A 26,534-nucleotide genomic window follows, 5' to 3' on the forward strand; every position below is an offset into this window, starting at 1 on the left:
GTTTTTGGCAAGCTTAAATTCACCAACATGTCTTGTAGGTCAGAGTGCATGCTAACAAAAAAGATGTGCTTTCAAGTAAGAAAAAAAAATTGAAACACCAATGCATGGGACTAGAGCATGGCCCTTCATTTTCCTGTCATCCATAGGATGGAGTTGTCACAGTTTCATGGCAACAGTACCTGTATTACCCCTCCGTGCTCCACCAAGGGCACCGACTTTAGGTTTCTAACTCCCAGCGATCAGCTCTCCTAGGCAGATACCTGCAGCCACTCCCTCCTGACCAGGGATTTAAAAGCTGCCCAGCTCCTTGCCTTACACTGTGATATCCTTAGCAAACCAGACTGACTCAAAAAGGCAATGCCTGTGCTTTGCTTTCTCTCCAAGGGCTATGAACAGTGTATTGCCTGCAGTTACAAGTTACCACACAGCTCATTCTAAGCAAGCACAATTATTTAAGGTAAAAGCATTACAGAGGAAACATATTAAAAGAACCTAAACACATGCTAAAATGCTTACCTGAGGTCACCCCCCAACTCCAGCCTAGGGCTCTGATTGATGTTAGTACTTCAGAAGCTACAACTGGGTTTTCACCAAGCTTACAAGTTCATCTGTCTTAGATCCAGGATCAAGGCTGGGCAGATCAGTTGCTCCTTTATACAGTTCAGGCCTTTGATCTTGACCTTCTGTAACAGGTAACCAGCAGACAATGACCCTCTCCTCAGGGAGTAGCTTCAAAATGCTGGGGGGTTGCGTAACTGGAGTTGAGAAATTTGCATTTTCTCCCTAGGATTTCCCCAGGAAATCCACTTTACATTTATTATCTCAAAAGTCCATACTTGTCTAGCACATTTTCAGTATAGTCTTTTGAACTCCCAAGTCTGACATCTGTCACATCTCCCCCATATAGAGCTCATATACAATCCTAACCCACAATAATCCAAAAATTTATTGCAATAAAGTCTTTCAAAGATATTGCAGGAAATTGTCATATCTATCACAGGAGTAGCACTTCACATATTGCTAGCCTGGAGCACTTCCAGTTCAAAGACTGCAATTGGCTCCTCATGCTCTCATTCCTCCTCACTATGCACATCCCCACAGGAACAGGCCACCCATTGTCCCTCAGTGATTTACCAATGGCCACAAAATGAGCTAATATCAGATCATGGACTAGCACTCTGGAATTCATAGCTTCCTGCTACTGGGTCATTAGATTCTGCTGCCCCTGACTTCATAAACTCATACACAAGTTAACCACTACTGGTATGCAAACAGCTCTAGGGAGGAATGCAGTTTCTGTTTAACATTGCACAACAATGTTTAAGGACATTAAACAAAGGAAAAACACCATATCTAATTAAAACTACAAGGAGGATGTAAGGCAGGCAGAAAGCATTTACCCAACTTGGAATTTGTCCAGGACATCATTTGTAATGAGGATCAAATTACAAACAATTACTGACAGTATCTTCCCACACCTGGCTGGACTTTATTTATGAAGAGTCCACTCCATAAAAGCACCAGCAGTATTTTCTTTTTAGTGTAGCACATCACTGTGTGCTTCATGATTTATTCCTTTCTACATATTCTGATAACAGAGGGATATCACTTCTGGCTCTTTACAGCTTCTGGGTCCTCTGCAAACCAAGAACTATAGGAACACCAGAGTGGGTATCTGTAATCTATTCCTTAACCTTCCAGTAACAAGGCCATGGCTTTTGACATACCTCTCATCTCCCTATCTCTAGGAACACTCTCCTGGAAATGAAAATCTGGTATATAAGAAAGGAAAACCACTCTCTGGTCCTCCCCTGCATCAGCCTGGAAACGAATATTTGTAAAGCCAATTTATAAGTATTGCTCTCCATTAAAAGAGAGAAAACATCTAGTAAGGACAGAATGAGGAGAAACAAGAATTATTGAAAATAAATTAAAATAATTCTGTTCTCAGCAGCTCACATGATGCAATTCAAGAGGTTATTCCATTACAGCATCTAGCAATCTAATCTAATCTATCATGCCATGCTCTGATCTGCAGTATACCACATGCTGTCCTTATTCAGCAGCATAGGCCTCCAGCTAAACAAGTTGCAGCTAGATTGTTTTGTAAAACTGCTGAAGTCTCCATTAGCTAGCCTGACATTTAGGGCTCAGATTAAGACATATATTTGTAACTCAGCTGTTTGCTAGTTGAGTGCTTTTCTCCTCCACATTTACAGTCTTAATCATAATAAGGAATCTCACCTTTCACTTCATCTCCAAAGGAAGCATACTGACTTAACACAAGCAGTGGTATTTCTAAACCGAAAGCAGTCTAGCCTGTTTTCTGAAGCACAATAGTTTATTTGATGGATGCTAAAATATAAGCATTTAGAGGGTCTTTGTAAAGACCTCAGAGGCCCAATTCAGGCTTCAGTGGACTACTGCCTCTTTACACCAGCTCCTAGTATGGCCCATTGTACTTATTTCTGGAAGGAAATGACTGCAATAAGGTGTAACAGTAAACAAATTATTGTCATGAAAACAACAAACTTGAGTGAAATTACCCAAATTCAGCTAATTCAGCCATTCAATCTTATTTTCAATACAGAGCTCCCATATACAATCCTCTTAATGAGCTATGAAAAATCTTCATATTAAATTCCTCTTTGTGTCCTGTTTACTTTAATACAGAGATGGTGAGTACATTTCCAGCTATCTGTGAATGTAGTTTCCTAAAATGCTACTTATATTAGTGAGTAAAATATAATTATAATGCCAATTGACATAAATGCCTTTACAACTAAAACAGGGGTGGGCAAACTATGGCCTGCAGGCCGGATCCAGCCCGTCAGGATCTGCGGGATTGCCACCCCCATGGTGCCGCGGGGCTAAGGCAGGCACCCTGCCTACCCTGGCCCCGGCCCTGTGCCTCTCCCAGAAGTGGCTGACATCATATCCCTGTGGCCCCTGCGTGGGGGGGGGAAGAGTGCTCCATACGCTGCCCTTGCCTGCAGGCACCGCCCCCTGCAGCTCCCATTGGCTGGGAACAGTAAACCACAGCCATTAGGAGCTTCGGGGGAGTACCCGCAGGTGAGGGCAGCGCGCAGAGCCCTCTACCCCTAAGAGTGCCTGTCTTAGCCCCGCAGCACCAAGGGGGTGGCAATCCCACAGGCCGGATCTGGTCCACAGGCTGTATTTTGCCCACCCCTGTTTTAGTTGTAAAGGCATTTATGTCAATTGGCATTATAATTATATTTCACTCACTAATATAAGTAGCATTTTAGGAAACTACTTTAATACAGAGATGGTGAGTATGCTTCCGGGAGCGGCGCGGGGCCAGGGCCAGGCCACCCTGGAGCCGTGCAAGGTAAGCGGCATCGGCCCAGATCCCGCACCCCACACCCCTCCTGCCCCTCAACTCCCTGCCTTGAGCCCCTTGCCACCCTCACACCGTTTTCACACCCCAAACCCCTGCCCTGAGTCCGCTCCTGCAATCTGCACTGCCTCCTGCACCCCAAACCCCTGCCCTGAGCCCCTTCCTGCACACTGCACCCCCTCCCACACCGCAACCCTCTTCCCCAGCCCTACATTCATGGCCCTGCATGCAATTTCCCCAACCAGATGTAGCCCTTGGGCCAAAAAGTTTGTCCACCCCTGAACTAAAATGTAGTCAAAAGGCTGTCTCAAGTAAACCCAAAAATAGATATTAGAATAATCTGCTTAACATTCTACTTCTTAGTTAATTGATTATACTAGCACATGCTTTCTCATTATTTAAAACACTTCACTATTGCAAAGATCTCTGAAATGAAATTTGTTAGTCTCTCCACCCTTGTCATAAAGCTTTTAAAGACAGAGAGAGAAACAGAATAAGGCTGCACAAGGAAAATAGCATTAAAATGTTAAAGCCAGGCTAATGATCACACTAACAGCTTTTTCACAGTTGGCCTCTATACCCTGGGGGAAATAGATAGATTTCAATCTCCCACTCCCAATACAAAGAAAATCTGTAGAGCTGCAACTACATTGCCAAAATTCAGACACATAATTCACCACCAGTGCAATTCCACCAGTGGTAATGACAGCGGAACCTGTGTCCATTGGAATTTCATCACCCACCATTGAAATGTTGCCAAGACTGAAATATATTGTGGTTACTGTTGAAAAGCTCACAATGGCACTGCACAACAGTTTAGGGCAGGAGGTGAAGAATAATTTATTCAACTGCAACTACAGGGCATATTTTAAGTAAGCAGACTGGAATTACTCAAACCGAATTTTAAACATAGCATATGACAACCCTTCTTTTGCAGAATGTATGTTGGGAACGTACACAACCACAAGCAGTTAGGACCTACTATTTTAATATTACTACAGGTACATATTATCCCTCTCATCTTAATCGGATTCCTTAGTGATGCAAAGTGTGGATCCAGATCCAAACTTCTTCCAGGCTTATTAGTGCTTGGATTCAGGATTTCAGTTTGGTACCACTACTTGCTAAAGTTACTTTCATTTCCTTAACATAAGAACTGCCATATTGTGTCAGACCAAAGGTCCATCTAGCCCAGTATCCTGTCTTCCAACAGTAGCCAATGCCAGGTGCCCCAGAGGGAATTAACAGAACAGGTGATCTAAGTGATCCATCCCCTGTCGCCCATTCCCAGCTTCTGGCAAACAGTGGCTAGGGACACCACCTCAGCCCATCCTGGCTTATAGACATTGATGGACCTGTCCTCCATGAACTTATTTCATTCTTTTTTTAATCCTGTTGTAGTCTTGGCCTTCACAACATCCTCTGGCAAGGAGTTCCATAAATTGATTGTGCATAGTGTGGAAAAAATACTTCCTTTTGTTTGTCTTAAAACGGCTGCCTATTAATTTAATTTAGTGATCCCTAATTCTTGTGTTATGAGAAGGAGTAAATAACACATATTTACTTTCTGTGCACCAGTCATGATTTTATAGACCTCAGTCATATCCCACCCTTACTTGTCTCATTTCCAAGTTGAAATGTCCCAGTCTTATTAATCTCTCCTTATATGGAAACTGTTCCATACCCCTAATCATTTTTGTTCCAGTTTTCTGAAACTTTTCCAATTCCAATACATCTTTTTTGAGATGGGGAGACCACATCTGAATGCAGTAGATGTGGGTGCACCAAGGATTTATATAGAGGCTATATGATATTTTCTGTCTTATTATCTATCACTTTTGTTAATGATTCCAAACGTTCTGTTCCCTTTTTTGTCTGCCGCCGCACATTGAGTGGATGTTTTCACAGAACTATTCACAATGATTCCAAGGTCTTTTTCTTGAATGGTAACAGCTAATTTAGACCCCATCATTTTATATGTATAGTTGGGATTATGTTTTCCAATGTGCATTACTTTGCATTTATCAACATTGAATTTAATCTGCCATTTTGTTGCCCAGTCACCCAGTTCTGTGAGATTCTTTTGTAGCTCTTTGCAGTCTGCTTGGGACTTAAATATCTTGAATAGTTTTGTATCATCTGCAAATTTTGCCACCTCGCTGTTTACCACTTTTTCCAGATCATTTATGAATATGTTGAATGGGATTGGTCCCAGCACAGACCCCTGGGGGACACCACTATTTACCTCTCTCCATTCTGAAAACTGACCATTTATTCCTACTCTTTGTTTTCTATCTTTTAACCAGTTACCACTCCATGAGAGGACCTTCCCTCTTATCCCATGACAGCTTACTTTGCTTAAGAGCCTTTGGTGAGGGACCTTGTCAAAGGCTTTCTGAAAATCTAAGTACACTATGTCCATTGGCTCCCCCTTGTCCACATGCTTGTTGACCCCCTCAAAGAATTCTAGTAGATTGGTGAGGCATGATTTCCCTTTACAAAAACCATGTTGACTTTTCCCCAACAAATTATGTTCATCTATGTGTCTGATCATTTTGTTCTTTACTATAGTTTCAGCCAGTTTGCCAGGTACTGAAGTCAGGCTTACCGGCCTGTAATTGCTGGGATCTCCTCTGGAGCCCTTTTTAAAAATTGGCATCACATTAACTATCCTCTGGTAATTTGGTACAGAAGCTGATTTAAATGATAGGTTACATACCACAGTTAGTAGTTCTGCAATTTCACATTTGAGTTCCTTCAGAACTCTTGGGTGAATACCATCTGGTCCTGGTAACTTATTACTGTTTAGTTTATCAATTGTTCCAAAACCTCCTCTAATGACACCTCAATCTGGGTCAGTTCCTCAGATTTGTCACCTAAAAAGAATATCTCATGTTTGGGATTCTCCCTCACATCCTCAGCTGTGAAGACCGATTCAAAGAATTAATTTAGTTTCTCCGCAAAGGCCTTATCATCCTTGAGTGCTCCTTTAGCATCTTGGTCACCCAGCGGCCCCATTGGTTGTTTAGCAGGCTTCTTGCTTCTGATGTACTTAAAAAAAATTGCTATTACTTTTGGAGTCTTTGGCTGATTGTTCTTCAAATTCTTTTTTGGCCTTCCTAATCATATTTTTACACTTCACTTGCCAGAATTTATGCTCCTTTCTATTTTTCTCACTAGGATTTAATGTCCACTTTTTAAAGTATCAGAGGGGTAGCCGTGTTAGTCTGGATCTGTAAAAGCAGCAAAGAATCCTGTGGCACCTTATAGACTAACAGACGTTTTGCAGCATGAGCTTTTGTGGGTGAATACCCACTTCGTCGGATGCAAGTAGTGGAAATTTCCAGGGGCAGGTATATATATGCAAGCAAGAAGCAAGCTAGAGATAACGAGGTTAGTTCAATCAGGGAGGATGAGGCCCTGTTCTAGCAGTTGAGGTGTGAAAACCAAGGGAGGAGAAACTGGTTCTGTAGTTGGCAAGCCATTCACAGTCTTTGTTTAATCCTGACCTGATGGTGTCAAATTTGCAGATGAACTGAAGCTCAGCAGTTTCTCTTTGAAGTCTGGTCCTGAAGTTTCTTTGCTGCAGAATGGCCACCTTAAGATCTGCTATTGTGTGGCCAGGGATGTTGAAGTGTTCTCCTACAGGTTTTTGTATATTGCCATTCCTAATATCTGATTTGTGTCCATTTATCCTTTTCCTTAGAGACTGTTCAGTTTGGCCGATGTACATAGCAGAGGGGCATTGCTGGCATATGATGGTGTATATTACATTGGTGGACGTGCAGGTGAATGAACCAGTGATGGTGTGGCTGATCTGGTTAGGTCCTGTGATGGTGTCGCTGGTGTAGATATGTGGGCAGAGTTGGCATCGAGGTTTGTTGCATGGATTGGTTCCTGAGCTAGAGTTACTATGGTGCGGTGTGCCATATAACTGGTTCATTCACCTGCACCTCCTCCTGCTTCTCTAACCGCTGCATGCAGAATATTACTTCTGTCAGGAATAACTTCTGCTGTGCGTGGACTACACAGAACTGCTAATGGCCAAGATATGTGTGCGTACAAACACTGTTTTGGCTGCATAACTGTGTGCCCATTTTGGAATCCTTTGAATTTAGTTCCTGATTGTGGCCTAAGTTCTCAGGGTATTTTAAATGTGCCGTGACTCCCGCTGAATGTTATCATATCATAGAACAAACAATGTTCTATACTACTGTAAATAATCCTTGCAGGTTTTGATGTTCACATTTCATACATGCGAAGGTAAGGGGGAAGAGGTTGAGTTCCTACCTTTGCAGCTGTCATTGTTTAACTGGAGACAATTTTCTGAAGCTGATGTCAGCAGGACAGCAGCATAACAGCTTAGATAGTGAAAGATGCAATATGCATTTTTGCAATAGAAAGATAGAGACATTTTAGAATGTATGAAAAGTTATGGAGTAAAGCAAAAAGTGTAGAGAGACCATTGCAGAACTCATAATTTTTTATTCCTTTTTCGTTCCCCTGTCTCTGATCACTAACACACAACATGAAGATAGCAAGTGTAAGCAGAGTCAGGATGAGCTCTACCCTGACATCTGGTGGTAGATTATGGGGAGTGCAAAAAGAAGTTTCAAGTATTCGCATTAGCAGTTCAGTTATTTGCATTGGCACTCCCACCCCACTTAGCATACTGCACAGCAGCCTGGGATGGTTATTTTCACAGCTATGGGAGCCCCAATTTCATTGTTATTGGGGCAGGAGCAATAAAATGTTGTCACCCCGATTAAATGAGGAACTATAAAACTGTCTTATGATAGAGGGTTTCATTGTCAACTAAATAGCACTTGCTAGACAAGGGACATGGGTTCCAAAACCCAGTCAAGAGAGAGGGGCTGGGGACAGATGTCTGTACTTGGTGGTGCAGGCTCCTTGTGTGAGCCAGAAGCACCAGTTCCACCTATGCCTCTCTCCACTGTGGAATGTCAGAGTTAATTTTTGATTCCCTTAAGAATCTAGATACAGGTTACTGAGCTGAACTCACTGGCACTGAGGCTCCCCTACTATGAGCTGAAATCACTGAAGAGCTGGACTTGCTGAGCTGAGAGCACTGAGCACTGTGCTAATGAGTGGGGAGCCTGAAGCAATACCGCGGAGCAGAGCAGCTGGCAGAGCGGAGTGGAGCAGTTGGTGCAGCCAAGGGGTGAGTGGAGCCAAGCAGCTCGCGAGGATGGCTGGAGTGGATCACAGGACAGCTGGTGGACCAGAGCAGCTGGCAGAGCGGAGCAGCCCACAGAGCAAGCAGAGCTGAGCTGTTTGCGGGGACGACTAGTGGAAGCAGAACCCCACGAAGAGGCAGGGCAGTTGGCCCCGAAACCACGTAAGGTGCCCCTTTCTACCCAGGCTGGGGAGGGGGACCTCTGCAGAGAGATTCTTGAACTCTGGGGCTGCACTGACCCGGGATAGAGACTTTTGGATTGTGGGACTTTTGGGACTGTGGGTGATTTGGGGGTTGCTGGACTCAAGGGCCCAGAGAGAAGGACATGGCCCAATTTCCTGGGGTGGGTCTTTGCTCAGGGTTTGACCTATGAACTCTAGCTGAGGTATTTTCCCAATTTAATGCTTGTTGTTTATCATGTAATTAAACCTTTTCTGCTACAACAAGACTCTGTGCTTGCGAGAGGGGAAGTATTGCCTCCTCGAGGCGCCCAGGGGTGTGTGTAAGATTTTCCCAGGTCACTGGATGGGGGCTCGAGCTGGTTTTGCATTATGTTGAGGGGAAGGGACCCCTATGTATTGAACCCGGCCCTTGCTGCTATCGTTTCAGCCCAGCAGAAGGGTTACACAAGCTAGCAAAGTGTTAACATCATTTTTACATCTCCAAAGTACTTAACAAACATTAACATTAGTTAGTCTAAGAGCAGAGGAAAAAAACTCCACTGCATGTCAACTTAAGAAAGGTTGCTCTCCGGACATTAAAAATGCATGCCAGGGTGTGCATAGCATATGCCTGTCTAAACTTATGTCTACAAACAGTGAAAGACGAAGGGTTTAAACAATGGATCACAAATGCAGCAATTAATTAGGATGTTAATATTAATTATAACTAGAGCTAGCTGAAATTTGAGACAACTCTTTTTGCCAAAAAATATAGATTCAGGTTGACTGAAACATTTCACAAATTCATGTAAAATTCATCAAATTGATTCAGTCAGGAAAAAAATGCAAAATCAAAACATTTCATTTCAATATTTTCTAAACTAGATATTTCCATTTTTCAATTTGAAACCACTTTTTGTTTAGAATTTTAGTTCAGTTTTATTTTAAAAAACATTAAAGGTAATAAAAAGCTCAAAAATAAAATGAAGCATTTTGTTCAACCAAAAATGATTTTTTTTTTCAACTTTTTCAGTTCTCTGAGAAATTTTCATTTCAGGTCAGCCAGAAAAGAAAATGTTTTTGTTCAGCTACTGAACTGAAAAATTGTTTTTTGCACTGCTCTAATTATAACATTCTAAACAATATGTACATGTTGGGAATACAAAGAATCAAAGTTACCTTCATGGCAGAAAATTGCACCTAGATAATGTAATTTAAATTCCTACTACTTAAGGTTAATGTGTTACCAACTGATGACAAAGTTTGTGTGTAGGAAAACCATTTGAGATACCTTATTTTAATTAAAACAAGTGTCTTTGCTTCTGTTAGAAACCCTCTAGTGTCATAGATAGTAATCATCAAGTAAACAAGCAGTTGCCAGTAAAGATCTTATCAGTTGGACTTAGCTCAGTTGAAAATTTAGTGTTTTCATTGGCAGCTGATCCAGCCTTTCACCATGGATTAATTACACTCCAGGATCAGTCTGTCTGGCATAACAAAACAACTTTTGCTCATCCAGTGCAAGTGAAAGACTAAAGAAAGCAATGGGGTTACTGAAATAAGGTGTTACTTCAGACTACTACATGTGCAATCAATAATAGAGAAAATGTACAATTTTAATCCATTCTTCACAGTTTACTCTTCCAAGCAATAAATTTGATCACTGAAATCAATTCGAGTTTGGGATTGGTCTGGGATATACCTCTGAGTTTGTAAATTTGACAGATATTAAACTTTGTTTTAAAAGTCAGCTCATATTTTACAAGTATTGCCATGAGTGGAACCTGCACAGGGCCGGCTTCAGGCACCAGCATTCCAAGAAGATGCATGGGGCGGCAATCTGCAAGGGGCGGCAGTCTGTGTGTTTTTGCCCCCAAGCAGCTCGCCGAATTGCCACCACAGATGGCGGGGGCAGTCCATGTGCCGTTAGGGCGGCACACGGGTTTCCGCAGCGGCGGCAATTTGGCGGCAGCGTCTGTCTTCAGCCGGAAGACAGAAGCTGCGCCGCTGTGGACAGCTGAACATAGAAGCTGCCGCCTAATTGCCGCCGCCATGGAAACACGCGTGCTGCCCTGACGGCATTCGGCATGCTGCTTGGGGCAGCAAAAACAGTAGAGCCGGCCCTGAACCTGCAGCAAGATGAACAGAGACCATGAAAGTAATTCACTATAAAATAAAACGGCAAAACTAGGTCCATAGTAGGTTGTACCTAGTATATTTAATTTCCATTTCTAAATTTCTGCCATTTACATGTAAAAGGATCGGCTACTTTTTTTCTCAGTAGTTGTAATATACAATGTGCCTATTATTTAAATGATACCTTATTGGTTAAAATGTTAATCAACTGAGCTAAACTGTAATAATAAACAGAAAACAGGCACCTTTGGAAAAGCTGAAGTTTTCATCTTTACTGCACAGTTATTGTAAATAAAAATAGTAATACTGTACTCACACACAACACATTTCCTCTCAAAGGATCCCAAAACCCTAAGCAAATGTTAATGACTTTCACATTGAGACTTCAGTGAGAAAAAGGATACAACTGAACTATGTTTAGACTGACAAGGTGCTGATAAAGTGTTGACTCAGTCCTGAGTCTGCAGTGGTGGTGCTGTGCTTTATTGAACTAAAAACCCAGTAGTGAAGAAAAAGGACCTCTTCAAGTTACCATGTTAGAGGATTTCAGTCCCCTTGCCACTTACTTAACATAATTGGAACTATACCTCTCAGCTGTTCCTCATGACTTAATAATACCGAGAACTTGGATACCCCCTTCATCTTCAGACTAACTAATTCATTAACTAATTACATATTCAATCCTCTCTATTTTTAAACCTAAATTTACCTCTGTATCACTCATGCTGGGGTTTCCTCCTTTTTCTTGTACATTACAGCTCAACAACACAACCACGAATCTAAGGTTATAGGACCAAGGCTTGAGGGTATTTTCTGCAGACATAAGGGGTGAATAACCCATATATAACAACATGAACTGGCTCTACATTGGACCCAACTTCTCCTGAGGCCGGATGACTCACGATGCAAGCTGGGGCAGACTGCGCACACACTCATTTTGTGAGAGCAAGACATGGAGCATCTGGCTAGGCCATGGGCCTTGTGCCTGGGAGAATGTCTAGACCAGGATAAAAGGGGAGGAGGGGATTAAACATATTAGCTAGCATGCTTTAACTAAAATTTTAAAACCCTACTGTAGACCGCTCAAGCTGTATTTTAACATATATTGGCTGATTGACATGGACCCCAGTAGTGAGCCAATGGGGACCAGCTAATATATATTAGAATTCAATGTACAGTGTCTATAAGAGGGTATAAAACATGCTAGTTAAAACATGTTAGCTAATACATTTTTAAAAATAACAATTGGGCAGCCACATAGGCCCTATGCAGATACCCTCGGGACACTGTATCTCACAACCAGGGTAGGTTTCTGTCTGCAGAGCCTGGGTAGTCCAGATCCACTGGATTTCATGGATGTGCTCGGTGCAAGATTTGGCCCTTTAAAAATGTTCCATGTTTTTTAAAGAAAACTTTTTTTAATTTGTTCTTCCTACACCAATTTTTTAATTTGGTTTTCCTCTGCGTCATGGAGTCACAGGGCCAATGCTCTGGAACTATTCCATACGAAACCAGTCATGACTCTGGTGTAGCATACTTCCTTTCTCTGAGCATACTGTGTCCAGGGCAAGAAGCTTACACAGCTTTGACCTTCTTGAGTCTGACCTCAGAGCATTCAGCATCTCCTTCCACACCGTGCTCTTCCCACAGCAAGTCTGCCCAGGTGGGGCTCTGGGGGAAGCCAGAGGGTCCTGCACCCCAACTCTCAGCCAGCAGGTAGAACAGAACGGTTTATTAGTTGACAGGAACACAGTGTAGAACAATAATAAATTAGAGATATACTAATCTCCTAGAACTGGAAGGGACCTTGAAAGGTCATTGAGTCCTGCCCCCGCCTTCACTAGCAGGATCAACTTTTGCCCCAGATTCCTAAGTGGCCCCCTCAAGGATTGAACTCACAACCCTGGGTTTAGCAGGCCAATGCCTAAACCACTGAGCTATCCCTCCCCCTGTGAGCTTACTATCACAGAAATCAGTGACTTTCAACCAAGTCCATCTTAGGGAGTCCTGGACCAGGTGGCCTGGAACTCCCTCTCTTCCAGTCTCCCCAAGCAGACTGCCAGCTTCCAGCAACCAGATCTCAGACACCTCTGTTGTTCCTCCTCCTTGTCTTTGTCTCACTTCCCAGGCAAAGAATCACTTGGTCGTCACCAGGTTGCATCCCCTCCTACATCTCAGGTTATGAAGGGCACCAGGGTTATAGCATATGTGCAGGCAGCTGGAGCCACCTCACCTGCCCCAGAGGTCTCAGCCAAAGTCACACACCCCTATTCCCACCACCAAGGTATTGGTGTAGCACACAGGGAATCTGAGGCACACACAGTATTCATGCAAAACAGTAAAACTCACATAGGCTCAACAGACTCACACACAACATAACAAGGGAAAATCCCTACTTTGTCACACTCTGTGCCTCATTTTAGGGCAATGTCCTACACTGTGTCACATGTTTAAATCTTGAGAGATTTGATTGCAAGTGGAGTTACTTAGGTTATTCAAGCCACCTAAATATGTGGTGTTCTCATTGGAGCACTAAGGCTTCCTTGGGATATGAGTCATCCTTGAACCCACCCCATACAAAGAATTTCTCTAGCAGTGCTTTTGCAACCCCATGCAGTTCCCTCTGAAGCAACTGTTCAGCAGTTCCTGAGTTGAACTTAACCACCTCTGCAATGGCTTCCTTGTACTATTTCAATTTCACAGACTGGAACTGGAAAAGACCTATTAGGTCATCTACTATATCTCCTTGCTGTGCAAGATTGTTCCCTACAGTGCCTTCTTGAGCATTTTGTCCAAACTAGCTTTAAATGACTACATTGGCTAATGAAAGAGAGCTATAGAACACCTAGATAACTGTGAAATGAGTGCAACAAATATTCACAGCCTCTGTAAAGGAAAATTATCGCTCTCGAATCTACTAGAATTCTTTAAACATTTCAACAAAATAGTAGAAAAAGGAGAACAGGTAGGTATAATTTACTTGGACTTTCAAAAAGCCTATGTCTATGCTACAAAGTACTTCAGAGTCAAATCCACACCTCTGAGTGACATAAGTTATACCAACCTAAGTGCCGGTGTAGAGCATCTCCCGCCAGCATAGCAACCGCCTCTCCTGGAGGCTGGAGATTTTATGCTGATGGGAGAGCTCCCTCTGATCAGCTTAGAACAGTGGTGGTCAGGGTAATATGCTGGTGGGCTGTGAGACAGTTTCTTTATACTGACCATCTGCATGCACAGCTGCCTGCAGCTCCCAGATGAAGTAATTTGCACTTAGCTGCAAATATTAACTGTAAAAATGCCCTTCTAGCCACCAAACAGTCACATGAAGAATGTGTGACAATTATTCTATCTATCATGGCTAATCTCAAAAATGAGTGCTCAGAGATAGACTTCTAGGTCCAGATCTAAGCCTCTACATCAGTAGCCTGAGTTTCAAAAGTCCTGAGCACTCAGCGGCTCCCACAGAACATGGGAAATACACAGGAATCCATCTTCTGAATGAATCACTTAGGAAGTATTTGCTTTTGTAAATTACTTTTTTCCTTTGATGCTTATTTTTTGGAGGGTTTATTTGGGAGGGGTGGCTGGTCGTTGGGTTTGGGGGTGGGGTGGGGTGTTCAAATGGGTTGTGTTTCTGTTTTGTTGTTTCTTTGGATGGCATTGGGGGTTGTGGCTTACGGATGCTTCAGTTGTACATCAGCCTGATTGAAAGAACTAAACTGTAACTTTCAAGAAGCATTACGACCTATGATTGGTGGAGGGAGGTGTGGCAGTGTTTAAAGTTGTCATTTTTCACCAGTTCTGCTATTCTGTACTCTGGGATATTCTGTATTTGAATTGAAACACAAAGGCAACTGCTTCACAGATGGCTCTGCAGCAGGCAGAGATACTTCTCTTGCAATAAAAGATGCAGTACATGGACAGCAGAAGCACATCATCATTCAGTTACACACACAACACTGCATTTTCTTTTTGAAGATTATGGCCTCAGTCACAGGATTAGAACCTTTGTTGGGGGTTCTGACTGCATTCTGTACCACATGAACTGTGTGAACAAGAAAGATTTTGTAAAAATAATTTACATATAACTTGCTGCTGCACTTCTTTTTAAGCCTTAGTTTTTCTGTGGGCTTCTTTTGAAAGTATTATCACCCGTTCAGTAGCCACTGATATTCCATACTAGGGGACAACCTGATACAGAAGGATTTTATCATAGGACTTTTGCATTGGTATTTATTGATTGGTTCAGGGGTTCATAAGTATGAGATATGATATTGTTTCTTGCTGTAGACCTGTGCACATACCAGCTGAGGACAAACTTTTGCATGTTTCTGCGGGAGGAAGGAGGGCAGAGGAAAGGTTGTGTGGTGTTTTTGTGGTACAGCATCCATTCTCCTCTGATAGTATTGATGGACGGTGTCTCTGGAGATGGCTAAAAGCAGAGCTGTTTAAATGCTGTTTAAATGCTTCCCAGAATTTACAATAGATATACAGATGGCTTTTCTGTCACTTCTTGTCATGTGTGAAATGAGTCTGTACCTCACTGACTCCAGCAGCATTTCTGTGACCGGTTTTGCTGATTTGGATAGTGGAGGGAGGCTGTCAAGAATTATGCTGCAGCAGCAGCATGTGTTTCTTGTGCCTAGCAAAACACTGCATAGATTGGCTGTTTGGTTTAGGACGAATCTTTCTCCTGAACCTCATCCAGCACCAGCAGAAAAGAGGTAGTACACTAATTATTACTTATAAATAGGGACTGGCTTAAATTGTGAAATTTGGTAAATATTTATACTTCAGTACTTTTCATATTTGGTACCAGATGCTATGAGGATGTGGGGAAATGGGACAAAGGAATATTAAAGGTTACATACCTTTATTTCTGGCTGCAAATTTCCCTCATTTTAAAGCATGTTTTACTGCAGTTAAACTAGGGATTTACTTATCATCCTGTGGGCTGCTGCAGTAACTGGTAGAAACGTTGTTCCTAGCTATGGGATACTTTTAACTGTTTCTTTTGTTAGGCTGTTAATTATGTATCTTGTGTGGGTGCAGTGTGCAATAAACCGCCAGCCACAGCACCCAAATGTCTTCAGCCTGCTCTGACAGACCTGAGTAGTCTAGCTGCTTCTCATTCTGATTCTCATCTGCAATTACATCATCGCTTTCTCTTTTTGGGCTGAAGGAAAAAACTGCTCCTTAACCACTTCCATATGCCAGTCATGTTGGTTAGCATATGATTGACTGACTTGTCACTGGTTTATGACCAGGTGCTACAATTGTACATCAGATTTCCTTTGTTGCACAACATCAGTATTGCATGAATATTGTGTAATATTCTTATTCAGTTCGTCAGTACTTGCAAACCCCAGTGCAGGCTCACTGCAAATATACTTCTGAGGTGCTATTAAAAGAGTGTGACAAAACATCAGAACTAATGGTATTATACTGTAATTAACTGGCTGTGTATTTGTACCATTGCCTTCTACAGGACAGAATCAGCACTCTTTGTTATGGATCCCATATAGCTAGCCACTAAAGGAGGTTCCCTTGTAGTTCAAATGGTAGGAGCATGTGCTTTTGGAATAGGAGGAGGTGTCCCCATTCTCACAACACCAATAGTTGCACAGTTTGGTGACAGATGTGAAGACTGAAGAGGCCAGAGGTTTGTTGTAATATTTTCATGGTTTAGATGTAACTATAAATGACCTCCCATACAAATATTAAAAAAATCAGCTGCAAGATATTCAGTTTCCAAATATCAGAGGGGTAGCCGTGTTAGTCTGGATCTGTAAAAGCAGCAAAGAATCCTGTGGCACCTTATAGACTAACAGACGTTTTGCAGCATGAGCTTTCGTGGGTGAATACCCACTTCTTGCATCCGAAGAAGTGGGTATTCACCCACGAAAGCTCATGCTGCAAAATGTCTGTTAGTCTATAAGGTGCCACAGGATTCTTTGCTGCTTTTACAGTTTCCAAATATGCACTAGTCCTGAACCTGCGTGGTTGACTTTAGCTGCTAAGCACCTAGGATAGTTTATAAATGTAAATAATTTAACATTTACATTTGACCTTTCAACCTAAAGTGCTTCACAAACTATATAAATACACCATCCCAGGAATTCATCCAGCACAGAGGTGAAAGGTAGCAGGTAGGCAACCAGTGAACAGCTTATTATTCAATAATGAGGGCAGGGGCAGGAATTTGGTCAGGATAGCAAGGCAACTCCCTACTCCTGCAAACATGACAAGCATTTTTAAAATATCTGTACACAGGACCAAGTTTTAAGGTAGGTTCAGAAAGACCCTGCAACTGAAACACATCATTGTTCTGTTGAGTCACCCTACTAAGCACAGGTGGTAGACTCTGCAAAAAGGTGCAGGGTAGTTACTGTTGATTAATGATTAATGCTGGCAGATGGAGCTTTTTAGTGCCAAGCTGGATATAAGAGAGGCTGGGGACTCTCTACAAGATGGAAGTGGGTAGAAGAAGGATAGAACAGATCCTGCAGTGAAACCCTAAGAACAGCTAGTTGGGGGGAGACTATGTTATTGATAATGCCACCTTGAAGGGAATGTATTTTGGACACTAATTCAGAATCTGAATGCCTTGCTGAAGGTAGGCTAGAGACTAAAGCTAAGAGCCTGGCTCAGTGTTGTACTATTTCTCCTGAGTGTGGGCTCTGCTGCTAAGAGGCTGTAAAGCCACTGGATGTGCCTATTAGGTAATTCCCTCCTCTTTAGGGAAAGCATCCACATGGCATAAAAATGGCAGCAATGCTCTAGCCCACTCTTGCAGCTGTGAGAGCAGTTTGCTATTCTGAACTCTGCAATAGTCCCTTGTGACAATAGGCAGTTGGGCACAGGTTAGGGTAGGCCTCAGGCTGCTTTAATTTGTGCCAGAAATCAAAACCACTCCTAGCCAGAGTAGGGTAGGTATGAAGTTACAATTGCCTCCTACCCTTGGATCCTACATTTAGCACAGCTTGGTGGCATTTGGGACTCAGACCCATTTGTGGAAAGCTGCATGAGGCTCAATTTTTCTACCTCAGAAGGGTAGAGTGCAGAGGCAATCCTGCTAAGATTTGAACCTGTGGCTCTAGGTTGTCTAGAGACTTTAAACTAACATCCTCTTTAATACTATACTGCAAATGCATAAGGCAATTCTCAACTGCCTTGTGCCTATTGTAGGCATTTACACCTATGCAAAGGGGATATAAATGCAGCTGCCAGTATGAATAGAAAATTCAGTTTGGTAACAATATACACCCACCATGAAGAGGTGAAAATGACTACACAGGATCCAAGGAGCAGTGGATGAACATGTACATTTTTCTGATTCAGCAAATATTCTGGATAATTAGATAAGTATGTATGCAAACATGGAAAAGAAATGCCAAGGAATCACGTCTTATATCCAGAGCACCACTGATTTCACCAGTATTCCACAGGAGAATAAGGGTTCTCACTTGTGGGTCCCTTAGCAGGATAGAGCAAGAATTGTTTAGCTGCACCTGTGGAGCTCTGATTACATGTAGGTCATGGTCCAAGAGCCTATACTATACAGAGCTGGATGAAGTTTTCAAAAAAAAATCTATATTACTTTCTTTCTCCAGAATAACAAAAACAACTAATCCACTTTATGGAACAATCACTGATGAAATCAAACAATCAAATATCATGGTTTGCGTTTGTTGCTGGTTTCTTTATATTCAATAAATCAAGCAGTCAAAAGATTTTTCCTCTATAACTTAGGGGGAAATGGGGAAGGGGAGTGAAATCTTGTATATCAGCTTTCAGAAACTTGTATTTTTTTCAGTCTATTTATAAACTTTTAACAGTAAGGTGTTTCAATGCAACACCAGCAAACCCTTAACTGTAACAGCATGAACAGTGCCACTATAATAATGCCCTTGTCTAAACCTGCTGATGTATAGCTGTTTTTGTGGTCTGGGAACAACAGGTACTAATACACTAATTAATGATCAACCATAGACTCTAATTGAAAGACCATTAACCCAGAGTTTAAAATCCTCCTTTTGGAATTAATGTAATTATTCAGTACGTGGTTCTATAAAACTAGCTGTAGGTAAACTACAGTATTACTCACAGTCCCAAGCAGTTGAGGTAACTTGACAAAATTTAAGAAGCCATGAAAATTGTTTTGCAACAACAGTTTTCTCCCTTCCCCTCCCCCTCTGAGATTTTGGACACTCCAGTTATGCCTTTTCTATTTTCTTCTGGACAGAAATCTAATTTTCCTAACTTCTCCTCGCTATTACTCCACTGGCATTTGTCAGCCTTGTTACCATTTTTCATACACTCTCTAATTCTTCTATTAGACTTCTATAATATAGTGCTCAGAATGGTCACAAGATTCCAAGTGAAAGCTGGCATAGGGAGGTATAAGTTAAAATTACCTACACCAGCTAATAAATCTCCATCTCATCAGAATTTATCCTAAAGGAGGAAGGTCACTCTCCTTCAAGATTCATACCAGACAGGGCAGGCTCTACCATTTTTGCTGCCCCAAGCAAAAAAAAAAAAAAAAAAAAAGCTGCTCAGACTGCTGAAGCAAAAAAAAAAGGCATCCAGACTGTGCTGCCCCAAGAATGGACAGAATGCTGCCCCCTTAGCATGTGCCACCCCAGGCACATGCTTCCTCCGCTGGTGCCTGGAGCCAGCCCTCATACCAGATGATGTAGCTTTAGATTACAGCTGGGGGTCCATAGCAGCCTGGCTGGCCAGTACTGCTGACCTGGCAATTCCCTTTTCTGTGAAATGTGCTATTTTGGAACCTGTGTTTTTCCTGTGTCTTTTGTAGATATCCCACAAGGAGGCTCTGGCACAAGAAGCTTCTCTTCCTATGATCCAAGTCCAGTGGGAGCCTTTATGTTAAGGGAGTCAAAGGACTATACAGGGATAGTGTGGCCCTGCCAGTGTTGAAAATTTGACCAGGGAGTGGGAGGGCAAGATCAGTGACTCTCTCCAAATAGTATGAATAGTATTCATCTTCTCCTGTGCTCCCTAGAGTTCTGGGGATTCTGACCTCCACTCTGCCCCCAATGAGGGGCTGTAGCTACATGCTACATTCCATCCAGCCTATAATTTTAGGTTTCCGATCACCTGTCACTCCCAAATCCTGTCCCAAACAGCATTTTGCAGCTTGTACTATTTAGAGCACAATTCTTTTTCTAACTCCCGTTGGCGCGATTCTGCTTGCTGTTTGGAATTGGTCAGCCCTCCTATTTTTGCAGCATCTGCAAAGTTAAAAACCATGCCACATATTCACTCCCCCAGGTCACTGATGAACAGAGAAAATGACAAGGGGCTTGGAAAACAATCCCTGCAGCACTCCATTTGTCACTGCATTTTTATCTGATTTTTACCATTCACCGCCCCTCTCTTCAGCCTTAACAAGCTAACTCTTTATCTAGCTGAGTATTTCGTTGTCAATACTATACTTTGCAACCTCACACATTAGTCTTGTCTAGATGTATTGGAAAAGAGCTTGAAAAGCACTTCTCATTGCTTCATCCACAAATACATTAGTCAGATTTGTTAACCGCGCCTCCCCTTTTATAATGGATGCTAGCAGGCTTGCCTTGATTTAGTTCTGTAGTTAATCAAACAGCAAGTGACCTTTCAGAACATACTAGATGCCCAGCAGAGCATTATAAGGCTGGAATTAAATAAAAAGATCTCTGCTGGGACTGTGATAAGGAGGGAAAGGATTTGTACAAATCTTTTGGCTGGGCTCCATTGTACCACACCTTGTGGTAGGAAATCCGGCATGAATTGAACAACATGCTAGTTAGTGATGTACTAAATAATTCATTCAGTTTTGTTCTATATTACCTAGATGCTATCTGAGGCATGAGCAAGTCACCAAAGATTGGTTCTGAGGAGTATTAGCATTTATTTTAAGAAAAGAGAAATCACGCCATTCTTAAGTTTTATAGAAAAATCTTAGGCATATTCAAGCCTGTAGAGGTACTAAAAACCATAGTGATTAGGTATATTTAATTAAAGTAATTAAAATGTGGAGTATTAGTATAAACCTCAAATCAATATTAATATACTAATCTAAAGACAACAGTTAAACCACAGCCGCATCCAATGAGTATATGCTCCTAAAATAAGATCCATGAAAGAATTTAGGCACCTAAACCCCAGACTTAGGCAACTAAGTTCCTGTTTTAGGTGCCTACATCCCAGTTTTGGTTCCTCTGCCATTCACAACACTCCCACCCAGTAGGTGCCTAAACTCATTCAGTGGCTCAGATTTTCAGATTAAAATGTCCTTATGTTTCTGTCTCTAAGCATGTGCAGTGCTACTCTGGGCATCCAGACTCCTCTAAGAGCTAAGCCCCAGGGTGATTCACAAACAAGGGAAAGACAGGCATTCATCCACCTAACTCTCATGGGAGGACCCAGCATAGTAGGCATGTTCAGACTGCACCTCTGCATAGGGCACCATTCAAAATCCAGCTGAATGACATGGTGATGCCCACGTTATAACTTTTAGCCCAGTGCTTAGAGCACTCACCTGTGATGTGGGAGACCAAGGTTCAGGTTCATGTCCCCACTCTCTGCCAGAGGCTGAGAAAGGATTTGAACAGGGGTCTCCAAGCTGTCAGGACAGAGCTCTAACCCCTGAGTTATTCTGATGTGGGGCTCCCTCAGTCGTTCCTGTTAAACATTCCAGTTGTTCCACTGTGGATAAATAATGAAAGAGTGGTTGGAGCAGGGGGAAGGGACTCAGGGTCTCTGACATCCCAGGTGGGTGCCCCAATCACTGGGCTAGAGTCATTCTCTCTCTTCACATTCATTATATAGGGAGTCTAGGTGCCTTACTCAGCTGCATGGATTGCAATCTTGTTCCTGTGATTTTCTAGGCACCTAAAAGTTAGGTGCTGTGACAGTCAGTGTTGCAACACTAAGTCCCTTCATGGATCCCACCCAAGTATAAATAGCAGGTCACTCCCATAGTTCTATACCAGCAGGTGGTATCTTCCTTCCCATTGAGGGCATACAGCAGTAGGGCATTAAATCTGATAGTTGAGGATCTACAGTTGATTGTCTGCTGTAGCTTCAGCCATAAATATCCACTCAACTTAGCTATACTGAAATGCCTTGTCACCAACATACTGAGTCCTCAGTGCACATCAACATGTCTTAGGCCTGGTCCTGAGCATTCAAAAAGGTTATCAATATATCCCATTCCTAATCTTGAATACCCAAAGGAGTCATCCATGAGATTCAGACCTTGTTCTGAGTGATAACATGACCATCAGTAGGCCATAGGCCTAGTCTTGAGCATCCAACAAGGTCATTGACATTGCTTAAGCCTGTTTCCAAGTGCCCAGTGGAGTCACTGATGGGGTCTCAGGCCTAGTACTGAATAGCCAGTGAGGGTCATTAACTTAGAACCCCACTCTGGACTCAGAGGAAAGTGTTTTATATCAACTGGGTTGAGGCCTCCCATGCTACAGGCTGGACATAAAGTAAGCCATCCACCAGAGGCTTCAGAGCATGCTGCAGGGAGACTGGGGAATTGCTATGTCACCTTCCTTGCTGGAGGCATCAACTTACATTAAAAGGGAGTGGGAAGATGTTGCCATAGCAACCTTGTTCCCATCTTCATTGAAGCACAAGGAGAGGCTGAGGGGGTTGCTATGGCAACATTCTCTATTTCAGGCACCAGCAGCTTAGAGGGAAAGTCGGAAAGGGTTGCTATAGAAACCATGCTCCCATTGGGGCATCAACAGGGCTGGTTTCTTGGCAGCCTCCCCACCCCAATTTCAAAACATCCACATCCTAAAATGGCATTAAACCCTCCCCTGAACCCCAGCATAATTCCTATCACACCATGCATCCCCACCCTGCAAGCCAAGAAAGTAACTTTCTTGGTGCTGTCTTGACCATCTTTCAGCACCTTCAATACCTGCCTCAAACCTCGGGTGTAAATGATTACACTTGGTCGAATTGCTGTGGCCCCTCTTATTTACAGAGCATTTCAATATACAGTTGGACCCAAAAGTATGCACAGAGGCCAGTTATTAGATAAACTGAGGTGTCAATCCCAGTTACTCTTTCACAAATGGCTGAAATCATTAGCCATCTATCTGGCTTGTGGCAGAGATGCTCCAAGTGTTCTTGTAGCAGTGAGCAAGGGATCTATGTGTATACTGTCTCTCTCAGACTGGGCTTCTACAACAGGCAAATTCTTGTTTTAATCTAGAAATACTTCCCACCTAGCAGATCTATTCTGCTCATATTCATTAAAGGTATGGCGGTCATGAGCCATGTCTGATTAGGTAGCCTTTTTGAAGGAACTATCTGCACCACTTCCATAGGGGTGCACTCAGTAGCATGAATAAAAAATTATTCAAAATCCAAAAATATCTCTGGAACATTTAAAATTCCCAGAAGACTTGCTGGACTCAGGTATTCTTAGTCCTTCTGAGTATAAAAGATGAAAACAGCTTGCCTGCTTCACCAAGCTCCATTTACCGAAATCCCCACTTGTATCTGTACATATATGGAGTCTCTCGAATTCCTGATAGAAATTACTTGTTTTGAAGTCTGCCATTTCTCTACACTAGAGAATATTTGCCACAGTTAGTAGTTGTTAGCAAAGGCTTTGATGTGGAAGTTGAGGACCAAAATCATGTGGCCACATCTGGCAGTATACCTCAAAGAGAAGCCACTGTTAGTGATCACCGGACACACACACATTCCATATTTGAGATCCCAAATAAATTTTTTCATTATAAATAATTTCTTAGTTACTCTGATCCAAATAATAATATTTAAGAATCCATCCACAACTTAAACTCAGGATTCACCCAGGAATTTCTGTGCATACTTTGGGATTTCAATTGGCTATTTCAGGTAAGGATGCTGACAAACATATACTCAGGCCACCTAGTTCTGAATCAATATGCAAGCAAGGTCAGAATCTCACCTCAGATATTGGAACCTCCATAAAAGTTTGACTGAACTGTTATACAGCTAGTTGCCCCTTCCCTAGTAGAGAAAAGAATACAACTGCAGACAGTCACAGCTGTTCAACATTGGCCCCTCTAGAAGGTCCATAGACCTGAGGGTGCTGAAGCAAATCCTTTAGAGAGAGAAACAAAATTATCTTGTCATACCTTTGACCACAAAATTTCTACACTCTTTTGTTGGGGAAGGGACGATCCTGATCAAGCTCATGGAATAACAATAGAAATGTTTATTGATAATCTTTTTCAAGAGGAGGGCAGATGCCATTCCATTTTTAATAAGGAGGGATATCTGAACATATCTCACACAGGACTCCAGCAGTCTCAAAGGAAACCTTTGCACACTCTGGTATCCCACATTTATACTGATCAGTGTTGCAGACTACATACCATAGAAATCATTTGCAATAGATAATTCCACTCCATTAAACTCTGAACCTTGAATTTGTGGTGACTGTTGTGCAGAGACCTTTCCTTATGCTTCCTTCAAACTGTTTAAAATATCTGTGTGTTCCAGTTTTTCATAGTTTCTTTTTGTTGGCAATGATATCATCCAGTGGAGTTATAGATGAAAACCATGAGTCTGCTCTACCTTCTCTGTGTATAGTTTTTTTTTCCTATGAAGCCTTTCCCCTTTCCTGAATGCCATCCTTCTAGACATTTCAGAGAAATAAGTAAGGTTGCTGGACCAGAATCTGATTGCACTTAACAGGAGTGACTCCACTGAAGTCAATGGAATTACACTGGTATAAAATTGGTGAGAGCAGAATTAGGCTCCTGGTTCCTGCCCTGAAGAGCTTACGGTCTATACCTGAAGATAGGAAGGCAAGAGTGACTGTAATAAGATTACATGGTTGTTACATAAGAAAAAGGCATAAAACTGAGAGAGATTTATCATAAATAGAGCATTTCATTTCAATAAATAAGTACTTATATAAAACCCTACCCCTCTTACGTATTGCGCAAATGCTTCAAAAACAATAGATACTCTAAAACTAGCATGTGCTAATTTTGAATATCATGATAAACACATTAGACATTGAATCCTTCTAGAAAACAGTGAATAACAACACGTATGCTCGCACAATTTGAATATTAATAATTCAAAAATAGTATAGTGGAACTAGTGAATAGTATATTTTGTAGTTTTATTGTATGAAATCTAAGCTATTTTAAAAAACAATTTTATTTTATTTTATTTTTCCAGGAAATCTAGTTTTCAGCCTAAGGGGACAACGTGGCAGAAACCATTTTAAATATAGATCTTCAATTCCTTCCAGCAAATTAGTGAAAAATAGACCTTAATAAGAGAGACATCTGACTAGATATCATTCATCTAAAACTTTAAATAGGAGATGTGTCATTGGTGGTATTCTGCATCTAATTTGACTTACTTATCAGGTTAAACACAACAGAATTTACAAGTATAAATATTTATAGAGAAAGGATAGCAGATGTCATGGTAAACCAGTTAAAACAGATACCATAGGGCTGGAAATGGCATATAACCCCATATATCACTCTTAATGCTTGTAATGAAGCTGAAAATTAATTCTTCAGTCATATCTTCACTTCAGGTCTTTACATACTAAGCAGAGAGTATCCATTTTTAGCCAGCAAACCCTAGGGGAGGTAAATACTGAGAGAGAGTTTCAAAACCAATTTGTGCTGTGGAGTTGGTATAGGAACAATCATTCTCTCCTGTACAGAGGAGCCTTCAATGACAACAGTTATGAATACTGAAGTATGAGAACTCATAAATGAGAGAGGCTTGGAAGAAATAGGAGAAAAAGATGAGAGACAGGGTAAATGAGAGAGAGAGTTTTCACAATTAGCAAAGCTGCTTCACTTACCTGAAATATTTTTGACAAATTGTTAAAGAGGGCTTGACCAGCACTGACTTTGTGTTTGACTCCTCTGACTGTGCCATTTTTGCTTAGAATGTTGACTCGTTTTGTACCAAAGCCCCTCTCTTTAGTAGCTCTCACTAAAATGAGCAAGTCGTCTTGCTCATTCTCATTTTCATCACACTCAGATCCTAAATGTCCATTCTGCTGTCCATCCGCTTCACTCAGTCTGCTGGTTTGGTCAGTCTCTGAACTACTGGCGTATTCAGAATCCAAAGAGTCTGCCGTTTCTCCATCTGCATACACTTCCTTTAGTACTCTCCCACTGTGAGAGGAAGCAATTCGAAATCGGACTTTCCTCAGCTGCCTCTCACCTTCAGTCTTCATCTCGCTTTTAAGCATTGTCCCATCTATTGGTATCAGCTGTTTACATTGTTCTGGTTTAGACTGTGACTGTAACGGCCAGCTTGTCACACTTAAAACAATATCAGACCTGTTTTCCAGGGACAGCAACACTCATATTAAAATGAAGTGTAAAGGAAAGAGGATTCCCAAGAACCTACACTGCAGTTCTACAGTTAATAATGAATGGGTTTGTGCTATGGTTACCTTTAAACTAAAACCTGCAAAATGATATCATCAATTAAATATTAAAGAGCCATTGTGTTGGTTTTTTTAGCAGTTAGAGAGAGAGAATATTAATTGATTGAAACCAAAATTCAGATCAGCGTCTAAGAAACATAGTAAGTTACATGAGTTTATGTGAATTAAACTTTGTTGAAAAGTGCAAAAAGGAAGGAAGAATTTTCCTCTGGGTTCATCTGTGTA

General features: G+C 41.8%; 1 protein-coding gene across 1 annotated transcript in view; it reads right to left on the minus strand.

Annotated features, from left to right (window-relative positions):
- Positions 1-26,120, minus strand: part of GRXCR1 (glutaredoxin and cysteine rich domain containing 1) — a 51,762-nt gene extending 25,642 nt beyond the window's left edge. The window contains exon 1 of the mRNA XM_045019485.1: positions 25,713-26,120. Within this exon, the coding sequence (XP_044875420.1) occupies positions 25,713-26,108 (396 nt within the window). The 5' untranslated portion in view covers positions 26,109-26,120. The remainder of the gene's footprint in view (positions 1-25,712) is intronic.
- Positions 26,121-26,534: the final 414 nt, after the last annotated feature.

Source organism: Mauremys mutica, chromosome 5 (genome assembly GCF_020497125.1).
Source record: "Mauremys mutica isolate MM-2020 ecotype Southern chromosome 5, ASM2049712v1, whole genome shotgun sequence".
Taxonomy (NCBI): Eukaryota; Metazoa; Chordata; order Testudines; family Geoemydidae; genus Mauremys; species Mauremys mutica.